At 43.0% G+C, this 24,767-nt stretch overlaps 1 protein-coding gene across 9 annotated transcripts in view; it reads right to left on the reverse strand.

Moving 5' to 3' along the window:
- The window catches only part of MGA (MAX dimerization protein MGA), a 59,958-nt gene extending 38,847 nt beyond the window's left edge, over positions 1 to 21,111 (reverse strand). For 7 of the 9 annotated variants that reach the window (XR_005627052.1, XM_039704861.1, XM_039704858.1 and 4 more), the window contains exons 1-6: positions 20,964 to 21,111; positions 18,901 to 19,019; positions 9,318 to 10,459; positions 3,167 to 4,097; positions 2,748 to 2,835; positions 2,510 to 2,605 (exon numbers count right to left, since the gene is read on the reverse strand). Coding sequence is in view for 8 of the 9 variants with exons in the window: in XM_039704861.1 (XP_039560795.1) it covers positions 2,510 to 2,605; positions 2,748 to 2,835; positions 3,167 to 4,097; positions 9,318 to 10,381 (2,179 nt within the window). In the remaining variant the exon portion in view is untranslated. Of the gene's footprint in view, positions 1 to 2,509; positions 2,606 to 2,747; positions 2,836 to 3,166; positions 4,098 to 9,317; positions 10,460 to 14,963; positions 15,091 to 18,900; positions 19,020 to 20,963 lie in introns of those variants that run through there. The other 2 variants (XM_039704855.1, XM_039704856.1) reach the window with 2 other exon arrangements.
- Positions 21,112 to 24,767: the final 3,656 nt, after the last annotated feature.

A 24,767-nucleotide genomic window follows, 5' to 3' on the forward strand; every position in this document is an offset into this window, starting at 1 on the left:
AATGTACGGCTTGACAAGGCTCAAGAAACAAAGTTATATTTGCACATACAGCAGAAACCTTGTGCTGGCCCTACACATTTATGTTTACAAGTGGAAACACAGTGACCAGATTACTAGCAGCCTGAAAACAATTGACATGAAACAAATCTCAGGCATGGTTATTTAAACAGATACTGTTATCACAGGCAATCTAGTAAGATGTCATTTTCATATCTACATAGGGAAAATAAGAAGCAAGTCAGTCCGGTGTTTTGTATAAAAATATGTCGACTGACAAGTGTCAAGATGCCATCCATTTCTTTTTTTTCTATTCAAATAAAATTGAAAGAGTACCAAGTTTATTTTTCTTTACTCTCCTTTCTGCCACCTGCAAAAACAAGCCTATCTTTGTTTTACGCTTAACAAAAAAACATCACACATGCACAAAATCTATTTTTTCAGTTTAGGACCATGAAGTAAAAAACACCCAAGACAAAACCCAAGAGGATGAGCCCACGAAGTCCAACACGGAATGACTGCAGGCAGCCAGAGGAGAACAAATGGTAAGAGTGAAGTATTATGTCAATTAAGATACCCCACATAAAGCTGAACAATTACTTTTAAAAATCTCTAACACTTCCAGAGCATTGCTAAATTTCAGTTGCTGTAAGCAAAAGTAGCAATAAAGAACTATAAGAATGTCCTCATCTCCATCAGCTGCAGCTGATTAACCCGAAACACGTAACATGACAAGAGTACCTTCAATTTTCAAGGATATAGTCAGGGATTCAAATTAGCTCAGATAAAAGAAGCATCCCATAGCACTGCAGTGCTCCAGCAGGAGCTTTCATTTTAACACACTTAAGTTGGATTCCCTTCTTTCTGAAGCACTTTCCTGTAATTCTGGTGCCTTTAAAATCCAGACAGCCTCCATCACCCTGTTATTAGCTTCACAGATCAAGAGCAATTGTAGGGTTCAGGTACAGCTCCAACATTTCATCAGTGAATCTCAAATAAAATTTTAAACTTCTCAACTACACCGCTGAGAATCAAAACCAGAGTTAACATCAAAACTGCTATGTCTCTTCCTTCCAGGATCTTAAGTCTGTAAGGCAAGAGATCTGTAATTATCTGGAAGATGAAGGCAATCTGGAGAAAGTCTGGTTCCTTGTTCACATGCAGCAGCTGAAGTCTAACAACAACAGTATTCATATTATAATTCACTTCACAGCCCAATCAGATTGCATCTATTGTAGTAATCCTCTTGCTGCAAATAGTTTTCCTATGTCTTCCCTCTAAAAATTAGAAGCTGTGGTTCATCTCCATCACTGCTGAATTTAACAGGCTCAGCAGATTATCATCCACCATTGGAAATGATGGTCATAACCACTCAAAATCAAAATTCTTCAGATGCCTTTTTCTTAGCCTAATGCTTGACATTTCTTGTCCATTTTGTAGTATTTGTGAACTGCTCAAAGCCCTTCAGAAGGCACTCACACTTCAGCCTGAGAAAAAGCACATGTGGGTTGTACATGTTCCCAGTTGCAGGATCATCTCATGAGTAAAACAGCCCTCATAATGCTGTAGTTGCCAGTGTACCACATGGTTGCCAACACACAGTAATTTTGTACTTTTTTTGGGTAAACGTAACACCTAGGAGGTCTACAATAAAATCCTAAAATGGCTTAACATTGCTAATTCTCATTATACATGATGCATAAACCATTCAAGACAGTCCAATGTTCTGCACCACAAAGCTCTGTGAGGGCCCAGAACAGCTCATATCAGAGCCAAGATCAGCATTTGGAGACTCAGTCCCTCCAGTATTACAGTTATGTGTTTGAAACATTCAGGGTTATGACCTCAGGAGTATGCAGTACAATGTTTCCACGTGTATCAATAATTTCATCACCTGCTCTGATACCTACGTTAATGTCATTGGTCTCAGGACTACCATCACAGATGCCTTTCAGCACCATCAAAAGACAGAACATGAAGTTCCACTCTGGATCCCTGACCTTTCTCCATCTACCTCAGGATAACATTGTATATAATGTTAAGATCACAAACTACAAGTACCTTGCTTGACCCTTTAACATGGCTAGTGAACTGGATGAACAGGAACTCATAGAAAGACTCAAACCACAGTAAATGTAGTCTTGGTTAAGTGTTGCTGGATCTCTAGCTCTTTTACTCACCAAGAAATGCCTAATTTTATGAAGGAGTAAAACCAACTTTAACTGCTTTCAACTAGGTTCAGGTCATTACAAAACAGGCACCATCAGAAGGCTCAGCAACTTCTGCCAAGACACATGTAACATGCAGACTCCTGCTCTCCTGTTGGAGATTCAGGAGTCACCTTTTGCCACCTCCACTTTTCCAGTTTGCAACACAAACATGTGTGCAGGTGAGAAGCCAGGTCCCAGCCATATCAGGCACACACAGTATTGGCACCAGTAGGAAATTATCAGCTGAGTATGACTAAGTGTAATGATCAATCAGGCTTATCAGTATGTACATGACCACTTACCTTCCTGAAGGCTAGGATGTATTACTTGTTTATGCCTCAAGGTCTTCAGCTCTTCCATCAACTCCTTTTCCAGTACTTGTATTCTTGCTTGACAATCTACTCAAAAAATAAGAGGATATATAAAAAACATTTGCCATGCAAAAAAAACCTGACCCAATTATTCATTTTTCAGTGTGTCTTTACAAATTCCCTTATTGCAGGAAAGAGCCACACACAAAAAAAAAGAGGGAAAATGTACCTGGATCACTTGTAGTCAACAGGGGAGCCTGAAGATTCTGTGACTCTTCTCCACCAGCTCTATCAACAGTGTTAATGTCAAGAGCTTCCTACATACATGAAGAACCTTGAGTAAGTTACGATACCTTAAAACACTTAGATGCATAGTAGGCCACATCAAACATCACCGAGTTATTCAAAACATGAGACAGTTTCATAAATAAGCATGCATTCCTTTATACAGAACTTTAGATCCCTCTACTTTTCCCTAAGCTGCAAGAAGTAACACCATGTTATGAATAACACAGGGCCAAAATAAGAAGAGATTTGGAAACAGGTCACAAAACTCCAAACTCAGTTTAAAAGAAAATATTACTTCAGTTGTAAGCACAAAGGCTTTACAAGGTTTCTGAATTTTACTCCACAACAATGAGGTTTTACCTTTGATGCAAAGGACACAAAAAGAACACCATCAACATCTTCAAGGTCCGGTTTCACGTCTGGAAGGATATTCCCAGGCCCCAGAGAAGTGTTCTTGCTGGCTACTACATTTTTCGCTATTCCTTTAGGTGGTCGACCAGCCTTGGAAATTTTCAGTTTCCGAGGCCTTCCTCTTTTATTTGTAACTGATGATAGGGTGCTTTGATTGTTACCAGAGCCTTTGAGGGGCATAGGGTTCTTCAGTATGCCAGGCCTTTTTCTGCCACAGATCTCTTTATCCGCAAAGTCACAACTTGCTGAGCCCCTGAGATTAAAATTAGGTAATTTGGATAGAGTCCACTGGGCCTCTCTGATTGAACAGCATTTCGGTGACATTTTACTCCCAGGAGATTCTTTCTTCATAACTAACTCCTCAGGCCCAGTGACTGTGCCTGAGCAAGAGTCTTTGTGATTTTCAAAACACATGGGCAAGGAATCCAGGATTGCATTCAAATGAGATTTATCCTTCTTGCAAGAGGAAAGCATGGTCTGCGGCAGCTCAGATATCTTCACTGTGCTCTTTGTGACTGTACAAGGCTCCAAATAGACCACAGGCATCTTACCACTATCCAGTTTTAACATTTTTGCTTTGGCAACACCTGAAGGACTGGTTAGCAGACGCTTCCTAGGTGTGAATTCTCCGTCAGGTCCATCTGTTTCACGGCGTCTCATTAGGTGTTTTTGTACAACAGGATCATCATCATCAGTGTTGGAATATTCATCAGTTTCTTCATCTGTGTCTTCCTGTTTCACAGTTATTCCTTGTGTGCAAATATGTGACTCGTAGTCATAGTCATCTGCTGGCTCCTCTTTAATGACTACATTAAAGTGTCCATTTGGGTCCAATGGAGATGCCACACCGGAATTGCTTTCATAACTGCTAGTAATGGGACTGGGGTGGGACACAGGGGACAAAACCAAAATCCAATGTAAGATTTTTATTTTATCAAATCTCCTTAACCAAAATTGTACTACCCCCCATAATTACTGGTTATAATGTAAAAAGCTTCTAAAATGCTCCCAGATATAAGTCTGCTAAATAAGCTGATATTTATAAGCTTACATTTTTAGAACTACTCAAGAAACCCCAAGAAATTGTCATTATTAAGAACAATCCAACTTCTTATCTGAAGGCAGCAGCACAACTTCCTTCCCTACTAATATCAGGGTGACATTTGCACACTTTCCTCTTTTACTCAACATGAACTCATGCTAAGCTGTCATATTTCAAATGCTCAGAACTGGCCTTAGTTTGTTGTGTATCTCGTTAAGACACTAAAGCCATTGTGCTTGCAAATAAGAAGCCAAGTGAGCCCTTAAAGAACCAAAATTTTAGTTAACACACCCTGAAGCCACATACAGACAATTCCTAAATTCAACTGTTGTTTGAACACTTACAGAATACTAATATCCTCCTGAATTCTGCTGCATTTTCCACTAGGTCTGAATCCTAACTTAACCAGAATTAAAAATACCCTGCATTAGATACTGAAGACTAACAGTAGAGGCAGCTCATAATGGGTTTCTTTGAGGGCCAGACACAGTCAAGAACTACAGTCACCAGTTTTCTTTAGTGTCTCACAACCTGGCTCCTTGTCATAAGAAAAAACTGCTCAGGTATGAAGCCAGAAAATCATATCCAGAATAAAACTCAGAAAAAAAAGTCAGAACTTAATTACTCAACATATCACATAGTATTCCAATAATACCTTTACACTTATTTTATGGTACACTATGTATAATTTAATTATATTAAATTATTATTGTTAACTTTGTGTTATTAAAATGTTATTGAAAGTAATTTTTTTTTGTTAATGACAACAATTTCAAGTAAAATTTAACTTAACTGTGGAACTAATATATTATATAGTGAGTAAATACTGCTTTATATATACTGGAAATATATATATGTGTGTGTGTCTATTTTATCATTAATATTATCCATCCCTACCCCTTTAAAGAAGTGCTAAACCCAGCTGAACTCACAGCTGGGACTGAGAAAGGGAAAAAGAAGTGGAGGAAGAAGCTGCTTCCTTCTTGTGTAGACTGAAGACATACATCAGGGAGATGAGCTGGGACACACAAGAATCACAACATGGAGCTGGGAGTATTCCCTTTGTAAAGAAACAATGCAGTATTAAAAAGGAGCTGACAGTCAAGATACAAATGTATATATTTACGTATAAAAATCTAAAGAGAAGCTACCTAGGAAATTTGTTGCAACTCATAAAGACACTAAGTAACCAGCATTAAGCTTAAAGCAAAAACATGACTCCTGAGGGAACAGCAGGCAGCAGGAGACTGGAGTACCAGGCTGTTTTGTCTACTGTTTTCTCCACACAATGAGCTTTCTATTAGAAATTTTCTATCTTTCGTGTAATTAATAATGTGAAATGTAAGATTAAAAAGCCTTTCTCGGTCAGTGAGTTACTGTGAAAGAAAAGAAAGACTATTAGTAAGTTACTGGCAGCTGAAAATCCTACCACAATACCAAGCTAAGAGGTTGATTCAGCACATCTCATCCACAATTAAAGTGAATATTATTAAGACTCATCTTCTCTGCTACTTTAAAATTCTTGAAAATCAAGAGGCAAAAACCCTAGCAAACTTGCAGGCCAGAATTTCTATTTGATTCTATTTGGGATCTGGAACTAAAAAGCCCTGCTGTAAAACTGAAACTTCTAGACCCAAATATTGTTTTATTCCAGACGCAACCACCATAAGCCGGGTGGTGACAAGAGTGAGGTATGACCCATGCATGTATATGCATGAGAAGATAAAGAATTTGCACAAAATCCTGTTTTAAAATTTTGATTCAATAACCAACTTCTCAAAGAATAAAAAAGTTACTTTTAGGTACTGAAGCAATTTCATCTGGCCTTAATTTCTGAAGTTACATGCAACATTAAGCAGTCACAGAAACTTCTCTTCCTCTAATTATGGAAACATGAATCAAGGAAGTTTGTCCTCTCAAAATCTTCAATCCAAGATCAGGTAAAAATGGTGAAATAGTATCTTAACAAGCTCTTTCTTTCCTGATATGGAATAGCACATATTTAAACCAACTTTCTTATAGCCCAAGTCATTTATTTGGCACCCTTGCAATTAACAACAAAAGTAGAGAGACTGCCTTTTTGGCTTTTTCCAGATTAAAAATAATTAAGATGCTCGTTTTTTGAAAGTACCAAGATATATAATTTTTTTTGGTACATCATTTTAAAATACACTGGGAAGGAGTTGGAGGGGGAATCTGATTTCTTGTGGAATTAATCTAGCAATCCATGGCAGAGGTTTGAAGGATTAATAACTTGCCTTTCTCTCCCAAAAGAAAGGCAAGAAAGGAAAAAAAACTATCAAGACTAAACACAAGACAACTAAATCAGAATAACAAGACTAATGGTGCATTAGAAATCCCACAGATTTTTTCTTTTTGAAGGAGGAAATTCAAAAGACCTTGGAAAGGAGGAGGAGTACATAAGCCTGTAAAACTTAAGAACCAGTAAAGTTTGTTTGTTCCATGGCCTAAACATCTGAGTATGTCCAGGGATAAGCATTTCTACTGAAGTATCCACAACTCAAACAATTTTTTTCTTTACAACACACCTAATTAAACTAAACATGCTCTCAGGCTACAGAAGCAGAAGGAAAAAACCCACATAGTACCTTGGATAAAGAAAACAGTCCTTTATTTCTGAAGTCCTCTAATAACACAGGATGAAAATTACCCTTAGATATATATGCAGCTTTTGCATGGTTCTATTATCAAAAATGTCAGAAGAATGGAGTATGGGTGGGAAGTACCACCCTCAACAGCACTAGGAACTCCACTTCTTTTGCAGAGGATTGATTATCTGAGAGGTAGCAGTTCCCAATTTGCTTCTCAAATCTACACTCAGCAGAAATCACTACCCTGCCTAAATGCAAGATAGTGCCTATCAAGTACTATCTACTAAAAGCTTGCCCACCACAAAAACAAAACACAAAACAAACAAAAAAAAAACATGAAAAAAACCCCCAAAATACAACACAACAAAAAACCCCAAACAAACAAAAAAACATGAAAAAAACCCCCAAATACAACACAACAAAAAACCCCAAACAAACAAAAAACCACAACTTCCCAGTCTTCATTAATATGTAAATATTAATGTGTTTGGTTTGATTAAGAAGAATGTCACACTCTCACTTGAAAGCTGACATGTAAAACTCAACTGTATGGCATGAAAACACTGTGAACAGTTCAGACTAAAGGAGGAGAACTAATGTTCTGGAAAACTCCAGCACCTACAAAGATAGTTTTGCCATTTCTTGGATAAGATCAATTTTCTCTTTCCAAGTAAAGAACTTGACTTTTTCACACATATTACAAAAACATAACAAAAAGCTGGCCAATGCTTTAAAGTGGTTCTAGGACAGTGGTAACATTTATTCATCACTGACAGATGCTTCCAAACCAGACAACAAAAACTTTGCAGTCTTTTCTAGTCTGCGCAGATTTTCGCATATTTCAGAGATCAGCTGCCTTGGAGGCAAAACCAGAGAAGGAATCTAACCTGCTCTGGACCAAAAGAAATTGTATCTGCCGATTCATATCACCTATTTTAAGGCCCCTGAGTCCTTAAAATATTTTTTATTCCTTGGGAATAAACAGTTCTCAACTAAATCTGCTTCAATGACCCTCTCCAGGCAAATGAGTATCACTATGAAAGTAAAATAAATCTGTCAATTATTTTCTGAGTTTTACTTCTAACATGCCAAGTTATCTAAACTTTTCTCCATGCCCTTGGAACTACAAAAAGCCCATCTTTTCTGTAATAGGTGTATTTTCAGTATTTAAATTGGGTTAGAACAGCATTTTTTGAGAACAAAGTCTAGAAGACCTTTTTCCTAACAGACTGACACATGAAAATACTGCAGAAGAAAGGTTTGGGCACTCTAAATCTCCAAACAATTCTAGTACAATTAAGAATTACTACAAATAAATTCAATGAAGTGTCAAAGTGTGAATAACTTTATAATTTAAAGTTTTTCAGTTGCTCAAAAGGCAAAGAGATCCTTCTTGCAAGACAGAAAAACAGAAGAAACCTCTGTCCTCTCTAAAACACACTGCAGTTGTATAGTAATACAGCCTTTGTATAACTACATCATAAATATAACTTTTCTCCAATAAGAACTGACCTCTAATTTCACCATTAACCATTAACATCATCCTGATATCCTGCAGTTAAATAATTTTCTTGTGTACTGGTCTACAAAGGCTGCTTTAGTCACTAAATCTTTGGCAGATTAAGCCTGGTATTAACAAACTGACATGAACCAACGTGGCAGAAAAAAAACCTCTATGTTTTTTAAAATGATTTCTTCTCATTCAAAGTCCGTCTCTACATGGACATTAACTATTCACCAAGTCTGCTCCAGGCTATTGCTTGGATTTTCAAAACTAAGTAAAAATGCAGTAAAATAATAGGTTTTGCCAGGTTGGCTTTAGAAAAACCAGGTTGTTCTGAAGTACTTCCCTCACCTCAGAACAAATATGAGGCAACTGACTACCAACGGGCAGGCTACCTCACACTTCTTTGTGGAATAAAAGAATTCACACCAAGCAGTTATTGACAAAACAGTGGCTTGCTGCCAATTACAACTGCCTCGCAGCAATCCCTACACACATGCAACCCAAATACCCACACACCATTCACTTTCACTAATGAAAACTGAAGCTATAGACAGACAGCATGTCAATGTGGTGAGCAACCCTAAAAGCAAAGGCAGTGTTTTGATGGCTGCAATGTGCTCTGCCCGAAACTCTGAAAAAATTAATTAAGCCTTCTACTAAAATGCCAAGAGGGTTAAGAAAAATTCCTCAATGCTTCTCAACAACGGGAACTAAAGCAACACAGAAAACAATACTGAACTCTTGCATTCCCCAGACACCTTAGAAAGTCAAGACTGATACCATGACTGAACAAAGAAAAGGTTTTAGTAATACTAACTGTTCTGCCATTTCAGGTCATGCAACCTTTAGCTGCAAACCTCTACACTGACCATCCTGTTACTTATTTACAAAACATCCCACTTAACCAGCAATTGTACTGAAAATGCAGTGTTAACCCACCTTTCAGAGACTTCTTGTTTTAGCTTTGGCATAACACCTGAAGGCAGGTCACTATCCAGGAGACCCAAGAAGTCTCCTTCAGCATTAAAGGATTCTTTATCCAGCTCGGTGTCTGATGGATTTTGACTAATGAATGAAGAATCTAAACTTCTCTGATGCACATCTAATGCATCAACTTCAGCAGGGCGACCACAAATGCCAGGAGTGCTAAAAACATCACCTCCTTCCAATTCTAAGTTGTTGTTCTGTTTCACATCACGCTGAGGCCGACTATTCAGCCCATCATCTCTGAAGCCTTTAGCGAAAGGATTGTAATCTATTTTCAGCTGGGTAATCTGGATGTTCTGGTAGGCTGTAACTGCGAAGAACTCTGTCTGTGGAAAGGTAAACGTATGGACATCAGGGCCGTTCAGCTGAATGACTTCTGTGGCTTTGTTTGCAGGCACCAAGTGAAGTCGTGGCAGATATCGGTGCATAGAGTGCAGGATTATATGACCCTCCTGGTCCAGGGTATTGTTGGTAAGTTTAAGCTTGTAGAAGGATACTGGCTGGTGCATCCAGAACTGGCCAGTGGAAGGGGACTCTGGATGAATAAACACTCGTCCTAGAACGTGTGGCTCTGCCTTCCCACTGGGCTCCCACCAACGGCCATTCCATTTGTATCGGTGGTTGTCCACGGGGGATATGTCCATGACTAGGATGTACTTCTGGCTGGAATTGAGCCCTGTGATCCAGTACCGGCAGTACGGAAACATCCGCCTGCCCTGCTTCGTCAGGATCATCTCTGTGTTGCGATGGTAGAACTCATTCCACATGCTGTTGTTATCGAGGGTGACGGTGATGCCCCCTGAGACACAGTCAGCTGGGAGGCAGGTCTTGACTCTGGGTTTGACTGGAGTTGATACACTGCTGGCGAGAGCACAAGCATCACGGTTTGCTACTAGGATTCCCTGGTCAGCTTTTCCATTTCCCTGCTGTTGTTTCAAGATGACAAAGAAAGCAGGCGCTGCACCAGACACAGTCCCACCGTCCCGGCTAGCCAAGACAATCTGCTGTTTCTCCATGATGAGTACTTTCACAAGCTTTCAAACCAAGTGCAAATTCTACAGAGTTCTGATAATCTTCTATGTGTGTTCACCATTCTGGAAGAAAAGGAAAACGCATTTATTATAAAAATTATTCCAATACAGTCTAAGAAAGTAATTAAGTAGCATGAGACATCGTTTTTGCAATAGCTCTCCACATTATAAACTTATAAGCAGTACTATAAAACACAGCACAATCAGAGTGCAACAAATCAAGGCTGCATGTGTGTACATGATTTTGACCTTATAGACATGGGAGCTATGACATCTTTAAATTGCTTTTTCATACAGGGTTTGCCCCAACAGAACTCCTTGCTTTGCTTGGTATTTCTAAGCACTTTGTTCAGACACTCCCTCTAGTCGGCAGATCATTCACTTAACATCAGGCAGAACATGTAAAAGTTTTCAGGAAAGCAAATAGCACATTTCTGACACAAAGACAAAAGTCTTGCCAGAAAGAAAGAAAGTTCCCTGAGGTCTACAACTTGTCAAAAATTTAAAGGAGGAAAGAAAAAAATAAATGTTAAAAACATTTTCTCTTAATTTCTTTATTGAAATTGTCAAAGTTTGTGTGTTGGGAATTTCTTTGCTTACACGCCCCAGCAATTTCTAACAGTCAGTCAAGGGCAGAGAGAAAAAGAAAGGGACAAAATACTTCAAATGGATAAGCTCTGGAAAAAGACACAAACTAACCCCCAAAAGACCGTGCAGCTAAGATTAAATGGATGAATGTGAAGCATTGGCAGCCTTAGCTTCCTTTATCTTCTCAATTAGGGAAATAATTTAAATCAAACAAGAAAACATTTGTACTGTTATGATTAGCATAATCACTGTTTAGGGAACTAAAGAAGTTACTTTTATCTGTACATACACAATTCCACTTCTGTGTGTCTACCTCCCAGGTTAAGGATTATGTCAACACTGTAACAAAAGATCATAAACTACTTCTTTTTCAAATAGCCTGTATATTTTTCTATGTGAAAATTTAAAATATGTGCTTCTGGTAACACAGAAATCCTATTTCCACATCCAGATGTTTGTATTTTGACCCTTATTGCATGTGGAACACAACACTGACAAAAAATTATTTATTCTTATATCAAACATCTAGTTGGTGGGAGGTGGAGATCAGAGTTAATCACCACTGCTAGAAGCTGAGATGCATCCCAGAGTCCTGAGGGAACTGGCTGATGTGCCAAGCCACTTTCCTTAATATTCAAGAAGTCTTGGCAGTCAGGTGAAGTCCCAGGTGACTGGAAAAGGGAATGGAAATGGGAAATACTGCACCCATTTTCTGAAAAGGGGTAGACAGAAGTATTCTGGTAAGTAGTGACCTGCCAACCTCACCTCTGTGACTGGGAAGATCATGGAACAGATCTTCCTAGAAGGATGTTAAGGTGTATAGAGGACAAAGGTGATTTGCCAGCACAGTTTCACCAAGAACAAGTCCTGCTCAACCAACCCAGTGGCTTTCTACAAGAGCGACTGCAGTGGAAGAGTTACTGATGTTATCTGTCTGGAGAGCCATAAAGCCTTTGAAACAGTCCTCCTCAAAGTCCTTCTCTCTAAATTGGAGAGAAATGGATCTGATGGGTGGTCTGTTCCGTGGACAGGAAACTGGTACAATGGTCCCATCCAGAGGGTAGTGATCAACAGCTCTCAAATGGTGCCCCTCATGAGCCCATACTGGCAAGGTAAGTGAAGCTAACCTGCCTGAATTTCCAAAAGGACCTGGACAAGCTTGATGAGAGATTTGACAAGTCCAAGCACAAAGTGATACACCTGACTTGGGGCAACCCCAAGTATCAACCACAGGCTGGGGGATGAAGACATTGAGCAGTCCTGCTGAGAAGGGCTGGGGGGTGCTGGTGGGTGAGAGGCTGGACACAACCCACCCATGGCACTTGCAGTCCAGGAAACCAATTATATCCTGCACTGCATCCAAAGCAGCGTGGCCAGCAAGGCAAGGGATGGGATTCTGCTCCTCTGCTCTGCTGAGACCCCACCTGGAGTGCTGTACCCAGCTCTGGGGTCTCCAGCACAGGAAGGACACAGACCTCTTGGAGCAAGTCTACAGAAGGGGCACAAAGATGTTGAGAAGGATACAGCACCTCTCCTGTGAAGACAGGCTGAGAGAGTTGGGGTTGTTCAGCCTGGAAGAGGCTCTGGGGAGACAAAATAATTGTAGCCTTTCAGTACCTAAAGGTGACCTAAAACAAATCTGGAGTGACCTTTACAAAGGCAGCGATAGAAAATGGGGAAATGGCTTCAAATGAAAGACAGAAATTTAGATTGGATATTAGGAACACATTATTTACTACAAGGGTGGTTAGGCACTGAAACAGGTTACCCATAGAAACTCTGGATGCCTCAACACTAGAAGTGTTCAACACCAGGCTGGACATGAGGTTTTTAGCAACCTGGTCTAGGGGAAGGCGTCCCTGTCCATGGCAGGAAGGCTGGATGTAGGTGTCCCTTAAGGTCTCTTCTAACCAAAACAATTCTATAATTCTATGGACTGGCAAACAACCATATCTCTTTTGAGAGAATTAACTCTTAATACACAAGTTTTAAGTGATCTAGATATTTAATAAGACATCTTTATTTTGTTAGGACTGGCGTCTGTAAGAGGAAAAACCCCTCTGGGCTAATAAGCTGTCACATGCACGTGGCAAATGACCTCAAAGCTCAAGAGACAATCTATACCCCATTTATCATTTATATGATAAACATTCTTAACAGCTAGGAAATATGAAAGATCCATTTCTAACCCTTACACATCACACTCTAAAACTTAATGTAAACTTAGATTGGAGAAAACAAACCAAAACTGTTCTGCACAGGTTTTGATTCCTGTGAAGTTACAAGGTCTGGTTTTCAGTTTAACTTCGCAGAGGAAATTCTTCCCCACAAACATACCCATAACCACCTACCTACTGGGGACTCCCTAACAGAGTCCAGGATACAAAATGAATTCAAGTACATTGCTTAAGTACATTTTTTTCAGTAGATTACACCTCAAGTCCTACCAATGCAAAAGGTTATCCCCAAGAAACGAGTGTTTTCATATTCACCTATGAGAACAGAACAGAAATAAATCTCAGCTATACAGAGTGGTGAAAAAGGAACCATGTAAGTTCTACATGATTTTCCACCAACTTACTTTGCATATACACATATAACACATTTATATGTATAGTAAACTCACAGCTAGAAACTGAGTTCACATTAACGCTGTGCAGTATGCACCAAAACTGTATTGGCTCATCAAGGAAACACACCATCAAAGTGGTTTCAGATCTGGTTTAACGTATGCAGAATGCCTGCAGCTTTACATTTACTTGATTCCTTTAAATTTATTTGACTAAATTATCTCACTAAAGACATACCGGAAAAAAAAATTACAAAAAAAAGCTCAACAACCATGCATTCAGCAGAAGTTCTATGCATATAAAGACCTACAGAGTAACGGTTTCTGTTCTCCAACACTCTAACTTCTTATGTTGTACTGCAGTAGCTATTTCTACCACAAGCACCACACACAGTATCAAGTCAGTCTAAGATGTGTGTGGTTAAAATGTGATTATGGGCAATTAGAGTAATCAAAATCTATGTTATTTCAGCACTAGCACAGTCTGTTACCAGAAAACAATTTCATACATTTTATTACATTTGGTGACACAGAGGAGCCTGTTTTATTATAGCACATAGACTCTAATGCAGTATTTCAAGGGAAACACGTGTATTTGTGGAAGCTGAAGTTCTGAAGAGTGTCAGATTTCCCCTCTCTACACAGAGACCTTGTATTTGAGAAGCAGCGCCCAAGCAGGGCGCAGCAGCCAAAACCACTCACAGGTCGCACTAAGACCCGCCAGAAGCAGGACGACAATCAGACGCGAAAGCGTCCTTCCCAAACAAACAAACCAACCAATTCCCCACGCGGCGACCGGGACGCGGCTCCGCGCACGGCGCTCCGGGGCGGGCACCGGGAGGCACCGTGGGAAGGGGAACGACGGCGGCGCTCGAGCCCCGGGGCTGCCCCGCCCGCCGCCCAATGACAGCGGGCACCGCGCGCGCCGCCGTCCAACACCGACCGAGGGAGCGAGTGGGCACCGGGAGGGGCCGCCCCGGGAACGGCGGCGAGGGACGGGGGCCCCGCCCCGGGCAGGTGGCGTCACGGCTGCGGGCCGAGCGCAGCACCTGTCGCTTTCACCGCCCTCCCCCCCGCCCGCCCCCCGCTGCCCTGCCCGGCCGCGCGGGACGGACCCCAGCCAGAAGCCTCGGAACGGGGAGCGGCGGCCGCCCGGGGGCAGCGGGAGCCACAACGACCGCCCGCGCCAGTTGGCAGGGGGCAGCGGAACGAGCGCACGTGGGGAAACCGCGCCGCTCTTGGCCGGGACCCGGAGCGGCTCTACTCAGCGGGCGCGCGCTGCCGGCGCTCCCGAGGCGGCCCGCGCGCAGCGGCGCCTCGCGTGGCCGCCGGGGCGCGGCGCAGAGGCGCGCGGGGTTCGCGCGCGACGCGGCCGCTGCCCCCGGCGCGGCCCCGCTCCCCGGTCGTTACCGTGCGCGAAGCGCGCGCGGCCTCCCGCTTCCTTTCTCACGCGGACCGTGTGTCCGCCAGCTGGGGACAACGTGCGTGCGCACCGTGCTGACGTCATGGCGCCGCAGCGCGCGCAGGCGCACAGCCGGCCGGCATCCCCCTCCCTCCCGCCTGCCCGTCACCATCCCGCGCCCAGGGCGGCGGCCGGGCCGCCTCCGGGAAAGGAGCACCGCGCCTCTCCGCACTTGGCAGCGCTGCCGCCCGCAGGAACCGGCCACCTCCCGCGGCAACCCTCAGCTGAGGAAGCAACGCAGTCAGCGGTATCTCCATCGTCTGAGCTAGCTCGGCCAAAGCGCGCCGCAGACTCTGCCCGCCGCAGCTGCGGCGCCTCCGGGAGGGCAGACGCGGACCTGTCACACCGCCCCCGGAGCCGGGCCCCGGGCGGCGTTACCGAGCCGCTGGCAAACGGAGAGCCCGGGCTCAGCGCAGCCCCGGCTCGGCCTCGACAGAGCTCCCCCGCCCGCAGAACGGCGCCGCCCCGTGCCCAGCCTGGCAGGCCTTCACAGACGCCAAGGGAATTAATTACATGTTATAAACCTGGCACTTCTGACAATAAACCACTCAAACAGAATTCTGAACGTTAAGGGAATTCACACCAAAATGCATCACGGCTGCAGGCAAAAACACCTCCATGAAGCCCTCCATCCCATCCCTTTTCCCATTAAGGTTATTTATTTTACAACACTGTATCTATCCACTATGAAATTAAAGACTTACAAACGGTGCTAGAAGGTAAAGACATCATTTAGTGGAGGGACACCAAGGTCCAGGCTCACCCATACTCCCAAATTTTGCACTGACCATTGCCTACCACAAACTGTAACTTTGTCAGGACTGCTCCTCCATCTGTCAGGTTTTTTTTGTGTTATTTGAAAATGGGCAGAAGAAGAGCAACATTACAAAAGGTCAGCACCCCTTTAGGAGGTTTCTTGGCAATATAAATTTATGCTATGGGAAATTATCTCAGAAGCACAGAACTATGGAAAATACATTTCTAAGAGACTTGACAAACATGCATCAAAGTATTAATAGAGGAGGGTCTGTATGGAGGCCCAGAGGAATGCCACCAGCTCTGTGTGTGTATGCACACCTCTGTCTCTAATGGGCAGGGTCTTGTGGGTGGAGGACTGATACATGAGCAGGGCACTACTGTGGCCTCTGGAGCTGCTGTGTCCACATGGCAGCAACCAGGAGACTGGGATTCAGGAACCAACAGTGTCTAAACTGCTGCTGAAGGGTATCTACCACACATACAAATATATATATATAGATATATACACACACACAAAGATATATACATGCACGTGTATGACCTCCTCGTGCTCAGATAGGGAAGGGAGCAGAATATGGCTGTCTCTATGGCTGTCTCTGCTGTGCTCTTGTATCCATGTGTCTGCCTGATTGGTGTGGCCAGGCATGTTTACATGTAAATGTCATGCATGCATGTGTTCTATGGGCTTGTAGCTACCAGCAGTATATTTTCAGCCTTATTACTGGTCTTATATTTGGGGCATGGAGCTACAACAGCCTCAAGGTGTTGCATAGTATTTTTCCTGTAACAAATCCAGTCCAAAATAATTACATCAATTTCAGGGATAGTCATTTCATACCTACAGTCATCACATATTCTGTGGAGCAGTCATCAAGTTTTAGGACCACAGGATAGAGATGCTACTTTGTATTAACCAGTTTGCTTCTGAACAATGACAATACGGAAATAAGTGGGTTTTTTTCAGCAATTTGTACAACTGAGAACAGAACAGACACAGACCTAAAGAACAGACAGTGCCCCATGTTCACGGCCCAAAAACCATGTTCCAGTCATGATAAAAGAAACAAACCAGAGACTGTTGACATTGCCAGAGATTTGGTTACAATTTTACCTAAGGCAAGTAGAAATGCTTGCCTGCACCAAAATTGAACCCCTGGCTCATGAAAAGAACAGATTCAGCAGCAGAAGTCACAGCAGTACTACAGACTCCCACTAGCTTCAGTAACCCACTTCTAAGCTGACAAGAAACAGCAGTGCTGCACTAAAGAACACCATCTCATCTAGATCATTATGAACACCAGTTTTAAGGACTTGTTTGTGCCAAACATGAACTGGCAGCACAGAATTGAACTGGCCTGCATCTACTGAATCCCTGATCAGAGGGAGTTACAACCATCCCATTACTGGCTAGTGTAAGGTATTTGACATGCTCAAGTTCACTACCAAGACACACACTCTTCCCCCAAATGCTTCTTTCAGGCATATTCCCTGCAAGGTATGAACTACAGTTTTTACAAGCTGCATGTCAGCACCCAGCAAATCACACTCCAGCTTTCAGTAATGCCTACATGGTGCTATAAAGCACCCCTTCAAGCCTACCTGCCACAAGTAATACGAAACTGTAACTGTTACAGCTGCAGCAACAAACTGTTCTCCTGCCATTCTTATGTTTAACCTGCGGTAAAGATTCAGTAACAAAGCAGGAATTGGAGGGTCACAGGTCCCAGGCTTCGCTACAGATGTATATGTGGGAGAACAACATATACATGTAACTATATACATGTAACTATACAGAGTTATCCTTGTAGAGTGTACACATGTAACTATGCAGAGTTAAGCAAAACAGAACAGCTGCCAACTTGTGAAAAACGCACAAGAGGCCTCGATTACATTTTTTTGTTAGCAATGCTCTGACTACAAAGATTGCTACTACACAAGTAGATACATGGCAGGACATTTCTGTCACACAGCTAGTGTGAAAGACACTACTACAGGAGCATTACTGGAGCATAAAGGAGGCTTTCAGCTCTTAAATTCACTTGCTAAAAGCAAGCACTAGCTGAAACTACACTCGTGACCTGGAAACAACAGCTACCAAAACCAGCTGTGCTAGTGTCACACATCCACAGCAGCAGTCAGCAGTTTATTACAGCAGTCTAAAGTTTACCACTAACTACAACCAGACAGCCCTGACTGGGCTCAAAAATACCCATTTTGGACATTAACAACAACAAAAAACAAACCCCGACCATCAACCAAAAAACCAAAATCCACAAGCATTTAAACAGCTAAAAACCTCGTGATGTTACAGCCGGAAGTGTTGAGCAATGTGCACACTGGAAAAGTTAAAATACAAAAACCACTTTTTCTTTAGATAATGTTTTGCCATTTTGAAGAATGATTAACAGCAGCAACCCACAGGAAATTCTGTTAATCCAACATAAACTCTGAATTAAACTGCACATAAAAAGGTATCTAGTTCCATTTTCTAGGCCTTAACCAGCCCCACTGGCCTCCAACTCCTTCTCCAGATCAGTAGTAGTCTCCAAGAACTTAATGTTTGCAGTACACAGATGTCTCTAATAATTAGCAGCATCTATGTCAGCTCCAGACCTCTGTCCTGAAGCAACAGAACCAGGCCAAATTTACTTTAGGAAAAGTTACCTAATGTTATTTTTGATAGGAAACTCGCTTAAATTATTTTCTTAGCTTTAGTGAAGAAATATAGTTCAGTGCCAAGAAGATAAAAGAAGAAAGTGGTAGCAGAATCTAAATGAAAAGTGAGATTAAGAAAAAAAATATTGAAAGAAATGGATTGTTGCAGAAAAAAAAATGTTTTTCAGACATTTTAAAAATGTTTTTTAGCTTTCTTGCTGATACAAGCATGCAGAAACACATGCTACAGCTGCAGTCAAAAAGCACTTATGCCCACAAAAAGTCTGACACAGCTTGTGCACTGCCAGCTTTCAGCCCAGAGCCTTGCTTTATACTAAAACCAAATTCACATCACACTCAGAGTCCCGACCATTGCAGGATGAATAGGCGGTATTTCACAAAGTGTTTCACCAACTGAGAGCTACAGGCCTGCAAGAGCAGCAGCTGCTTTTGGAGGAAGAAGGCACATACCTGGGAGGGTGGAGGAAAGAGTGAAACTCCTGCTTCCCCTCTCCAACAGCGATACCATGCCATGGAGTCCGACCTTCCAGCTCCCCATGAAGTCAGTAGTTTGTCAAACAGCATCAATCCTGCAACATACAATGTACAGTATTTTACATTTCTCAAGAGTTACTTGAACTTTTGGGAAACACTTCCCAAACACTGAAGATTGCAAAATGGAAACACACCCAACTGGATGTGGCACTCAGTGCCATGGTCTAGCTGACAGGTGTTGATGGGTCAAAGGTTGGATTCCATGATTTTAGAGGTCTTTTCCAACCTAAACTATTCTGTGATTTCTGTTAAGAATGAACCACTGGTGAGAGGCCAGGGGAAAAGCCAAAGTTAACTAATAATAAATGCTCTTTTTTATCTTCTTTAACATGTATACAACATGTTATATTTAGGTTAATGTATTTTATATTACTTCTCATATTTCACCAATCACTGATATGCCCATTACTCATACATTCAATGAATGCTGTACTTTTTAACATATTATTTCAACTACCAAAAATCACAAAATAAAACAATAAAGCAATGCTTTAGGCTTTTTGCCATGCAACACTGGCAGAAACCAGAAATAATCAGCAGGAATAGCACCATTTTGATGAATTTCAATCCCTTTATGGCCATCATGAGGAACATTTATCACATACACGAATCTTCAGCTGGGGATCTTGTCCAAATCATAGAAGAAAAAAAAAAGAGGCAAGCAGTCATGAACTCAGGACTATCCTACTCATCCAGTTATTTTATAGCAATACTCATAGCTACAGAGCCACTAATGGCTCAGCAAGTTAGAACTGCCAAGGTACTTGCATTCTCCTTTTAAGTAAGGGGGAAAAAGAAAGTGACACTAATTAAAGTCCAGACCACTGGCAATGTGTTCCAGGTTTATATCCATCTTCATTACTGTTTATTGACTTACCCTGTGGTAAGGCAGACCACACCAAATCAACAGAAAGCACTGTATGAGAGTTAACAAAACAGCACAATTCCAACATCACAAGTATTTATTTAACAGTAACTGGGTCACAGTCTTGTCATTCTCCAAATTGGATTTTCCTGAATATTGTGATTGGAACAAAGAACGCATTTTTACTGTAGATAGGTTTTATCTAGTTCCCATTCATTTTCTCTTTTTTATGCTGTTCACATTCCTTTAATGCCTTTCTGTTTTGGGCTTGATTAAAAAAAAACAAAAAGTAGAACAGCTTTCTTCTGGTTGCTTTCTTCTTATGACACACCATCATCCTTCTCACACTTATCATTCTCACTGCATTCTTATCCAGTTCAGCAAAGGATTAATTCCAGGTACTAAAACTAGCCAAAATCCAACAGTGAAAGCACATTCCATATTTGTGGGGAAAGAAGAGAGCAACTCCACTCCATCAAAACTTGATTCTTTGTTCTAAGGTTACCCAGTATGAAGAAAAGTTAAGAAAAGCAAACCAACACATGCTTAGTTATGGAAGACTAAGAAAGAGCTGGTGCTGCAGCTAATGGCACTGCTCCCTATGCACATGCCATGGCTGACTGTTTTTTGTAGATCCTCTGCTGTCGATGAAATGGCAAACAGACAACAGCCTCCTCATAGAGAAAAGCTCTTTCTCACTCCACTAGGCAGAGACCTATTGCATTGTGTTTGTAAGGAAAATGTCTTGAACTTCCCATTTCTTAAGAAAATTAGTTTTAAAAGGTTTTAAAAACAACGACAAACTTAATAAACGATCTAGTTGATTTGTGTATAAATGAAGAAGTGGCCTACAGTCAAAGAGAAAGAATTTCCTTTTTTTTTTTTTTCCTGGAAGGTAACCAAACAAGTTTATTCACAAGCAGTTTCCTCCAGCTGCACGTTTTCCCCCACGGCAGGCACAAGAGCGTCTGCACCACTACTGAGCCAGCAATGGGTGAGGTTAACAGCCACCTGCTGTTAGATGAAATACACAAGTGAATGAGTGCTGCCCATCTCCACCAAACCTAAGAAATACGGGGTTTTTCCCTACAAAAAGATGTACAAAAATGCTCACCTACGGGAACACTTTTCAAGCAGAATCAATTTCCCTTTCCAGTTCTCAGTACAGATTCACAAGGCACTGTGCCCGAGGGCACCGAAAGGGTGCTGCAGCTGCATCAGGCAGAACACCTGCAAGGACAAGACCAAAGCTTCAGCCTACCCCTCTTCTTTAAACTGCCCTCGGTTTTCAGTCTGCAGCAACTTCAAATCTTCGGGGCTCTAGCCCATCCCATCAAGTGCGATTACAGACGGCCCATGCCCTCACAGTTTATGTCGGGAGCAAGGCAACGTGACTGTTGTGCAAGATTTGACATCTTAATGAGTCAGGAAAGATGCTCCAACCACATAACGGGAAGCCATTCATCTCCCCGGGCTGCTGAAACAGCCGCCGGCCCTCGTGCCTAGCTACTGCCTCGCTGAGCTCGCCTTCGCGCTTCGACTCCCCTCTAAACTCATCAGCCCCAAACAGGACGGTGCCAAGGGGTGCCAAGGGGTGCCAAGGGCCGCTGCCCCGCGCCGTGCCGGGGCGCACGCGCGCCGCTTGCGGCCCGGCCCCGCCCGCACCCAGGGGGCACCGGGGCCGCTGCCCGGGGAACGCTCTCCGGCACCCCAGCCGTGTCTCGTGGGCGGCGCCGACCGCACCGGCCACGCCCCCAGCGCGGACCGGTCCCTGGGAGCGCGATGGCTTAGGGAGCAGCGGCAGCAGCCCAGGGCCGGGGCTCACCCGACCCTTCCCGGCTGGAGCGCCCGGATAGCGCTCGGTCCCTTTAAAGAACCCCTCCGGTCAGGTGACCGCCGGCCGCTGCCCGCGGGTCCCGCCCGCTCGCGCCCCTGGGCAGAGCGGCGCGGGGCGCGCGAGGGGAGCGAGCGGTCCCGCCGCCGCACCGCGCTGGCTTCGGCCGCCTGCAGCGCCTTCCCGGCACCGCGCGTCCTTCCTCCGCCTTCCGCGTTTGCAGGTGACGGAAGGGCGGCTCGTGTGCCCGGGGGTGCGATGCTCCGGCGGTAGCTGGAGCTACGCGCGAACGCCGACGGAGCGATGCTGGAGTTCGGGATTTCCCACGCTGTGGGCGCTGCTGCCGCTGGCACAAGGCTCGCGGACCCGGCAGGGCTCCCGGGACGGGAGTGTTTGTGGAGCGCCCACGGAGCTGCGCTCTCACCAACCCCCGAGTCACCGGGAAGCCTCGTGTGAGCCGAAAGAGTTAAATAAAAGCCCGTCAGCATGGGGATGTATTCACTAATGCCTCGGAATAGAACAGCCCGGCGTGGTTAGGCAAAAGGTGATTCTGGAGACTCTTATCCAGCAAGTCTGTATTTGGTGTACAATGAAGTAAGGAACAAATGTTGTTTGAACGAAAAATAAAATACATAAACCCCCATGAGCTCCGGGCAGCACGGACGTGTGCAGGTTGGCTGAGTTGTGTGGCAATTGTAGCTGCATCAATGAGGAAGGCCAGGCCTCCTGTGCAGTCTTGAAAAACAATTTCAAGTTGACTAAGGTAAAGGCAGATCACGTGTGATGTAAACTAATTTAAAATTTAAACAAAAGCTGGTGGCAAACAGCACCATAATGTAGCCCTGGGCTGAAATTTCTGTGTTGGAGGTCTTGGCCTCGAAAGGTGCTCCGTCATTGCAGCAATCTGCATTCCCAGGCATTGTGACATTCCTGAGAGTGTGTGACAGCATGGCTGGGGAGCCCATGAGGAATGTAACAAGGGAAGTGTCTCATTCGACAAAGATCCATATTTCTGCAAAATTGAACTTTGTGTTGAATTGATACTGAATGGAGTGGCTGGTTCTCAGATCACTGAGAAGATCAAAGATATCTTCCCTCGTGTCTTACATTATATTTGAGGAATCTGTATACAAAGGTTACAGATATATTAACTGGTACATAAACTTTTGTTGGGCTTTTACAATCTGACAGCCTCAGTTCAGAAGGGTTTGGGTGTCAATGGAAAAAACACTGGTGGGCTTAGGACCTGTCCTTTTGTAATTTCTGGGCTGTTTGAGGGATAGCTTCTTTGAAATTCCTGCTGTTGTAAGGGGTGAAGTGCCCAATTCCCAGCTGCAGGATCTGTTTTACTTAATAGGCCAAACAGAGGGAACGTCACCCAAATAAAATTTACTGTTTGACATTTACTGTAATGATGTTGCAAACATATAAAAGGATAGAGAAGTAATGCCAAGGCAATCAAAGATATTGGAGTTGGAAACATAAAAGATAACACATGGAGGGGAAGTAAGTCTTTGAGAATTTCTCAGAGGGAAGAGACATTATGACCAGAGCAGTTTTGAGGGAAACCTGATGATGCTTGTGAATATCACAGAAATGAGCCAACTGTGTGTTGCAGCTAAAGAAAAAACCATAAAGTTAGATTGGGAAATCTTAACTTCAAAAATGTACTCATCATTTGAAGCAGAGATGCCCAAATTGCAAGTGAGGTTTTGCAGAAAGAAGCCTTCAGTTTGTTGGCTATTTTTTTTTTTTTGAAAGCTAAGTATTGGGGAACTAAAGTTCATTAGAGATTGAGGAACCTTAAATAAGCAATAAAAATAATTATCCTCCTCTCCCCCTCCTTTCCCTTCTGAGTAAAACCTTTGAAAGGGGGAAGTGGGGAAGGAGCAGTCAGTACCTGTTCTTCCAGGGGCGTGTTTTCCCGGGGACCACACTGCTCTCCAACATCATCTGTGTACCCAGGGGCTCCCACTCACTATCCCATTTCTCTCCACCCTCCTGTTCACACATCGTTCACTGTGGGCCCCTTCACTTGAAATCAACACCCAGCTTTTTCAGTTCTTCCATCCCCACCCATCCCATTAAGAGTGATAAAACGGGCCTGGAAATCCAATAGGAGTGTTCCTACTGAGGAGCATATTTAGGAAATAAAGGCCTTAAAACAACTGAGCAGAAACAGGCAATTCCTTTTATAAGAAGAAATTATGCAGGTTTTGAGTGGGCTGAGCTTGTGGGAGGAAGGAAGTGTGATACAAAGAGAAAGGGTGGTGCTAAATCTGGTCTGTGCCTAAGGCTGGCATTTTATTGCCAAACTCATTACCTGCTCTATTTATTCCTGATGACTGTAGAAATCAAACCCCTATAAACAAATTTTGTTCTCCCATCAATAATATCAATTTAAAATTAATCAAAATGTAAAAATAATTACCTTTAAATGACAATAATTGCATTTAACAACCACCACAACCCTTATGTTTGAAGTATGTTATGTAAATGCTTTAATCAATCACTCAAAGCCTGCAAAATGTCAGATTAAGGATGCAACTTCATGGGCACGGAGCAAGTCAGGATCATGTGAAGAAAATAATGTGTGAATTTTTCATGAAATCAGCATTACACACATGGGAACCAGATAAAGATCACTGAGATAATTGTGAAGCTGACATTTACTAGCTTTGCAGCATGGATTTTGCATTCCAAATAATGACCTTAATACATGGAAAGGGTTCGTTGATGATGGTTGCTTTCTAAGAGTTTCCCTTGGTTACATTGGAGCTGCTGCTATTGTGCATCTTCGTCACAATTTAAACCTGAACCTTCCCTTTATACCGGTCACCAGAGCTGCACATTACAGTGCAATTGTACAGCAAGAAAAGTTCTTCTTTCCGAAGCCAAAGGCCAGGAATCAGCCACTGGGACTGGAGAGGGAAGGTGGGGAGCAAAGTCTGTCCAGGTTTTCTTAAATAATTCGACAAGGAAAAATGGCAGGCAAAGCAGAAGACGTGCCCCTAACTTTATTTCTGTTTTTGTTTCGCAGATGTGATAAAGCCCCCCAAGACCTCATCGAGGTCTCCAGACTGC

The sequence above is a fragment of the Passer montanus genome, unplaced genomic scaffold (genome assembly GCF_014805655.1).
Source record: "Passer montanus isolate IOZ18808 unplaced genomic scaffold, ASM1480565v1 scaffold18, whole genome shotgun sequence".
NCBI classification, from domain to species: Eukaryota; Metazoa; Chordata; class Aves; order Passeriformes; family Passeridae; genus Passer; species Passer montanus.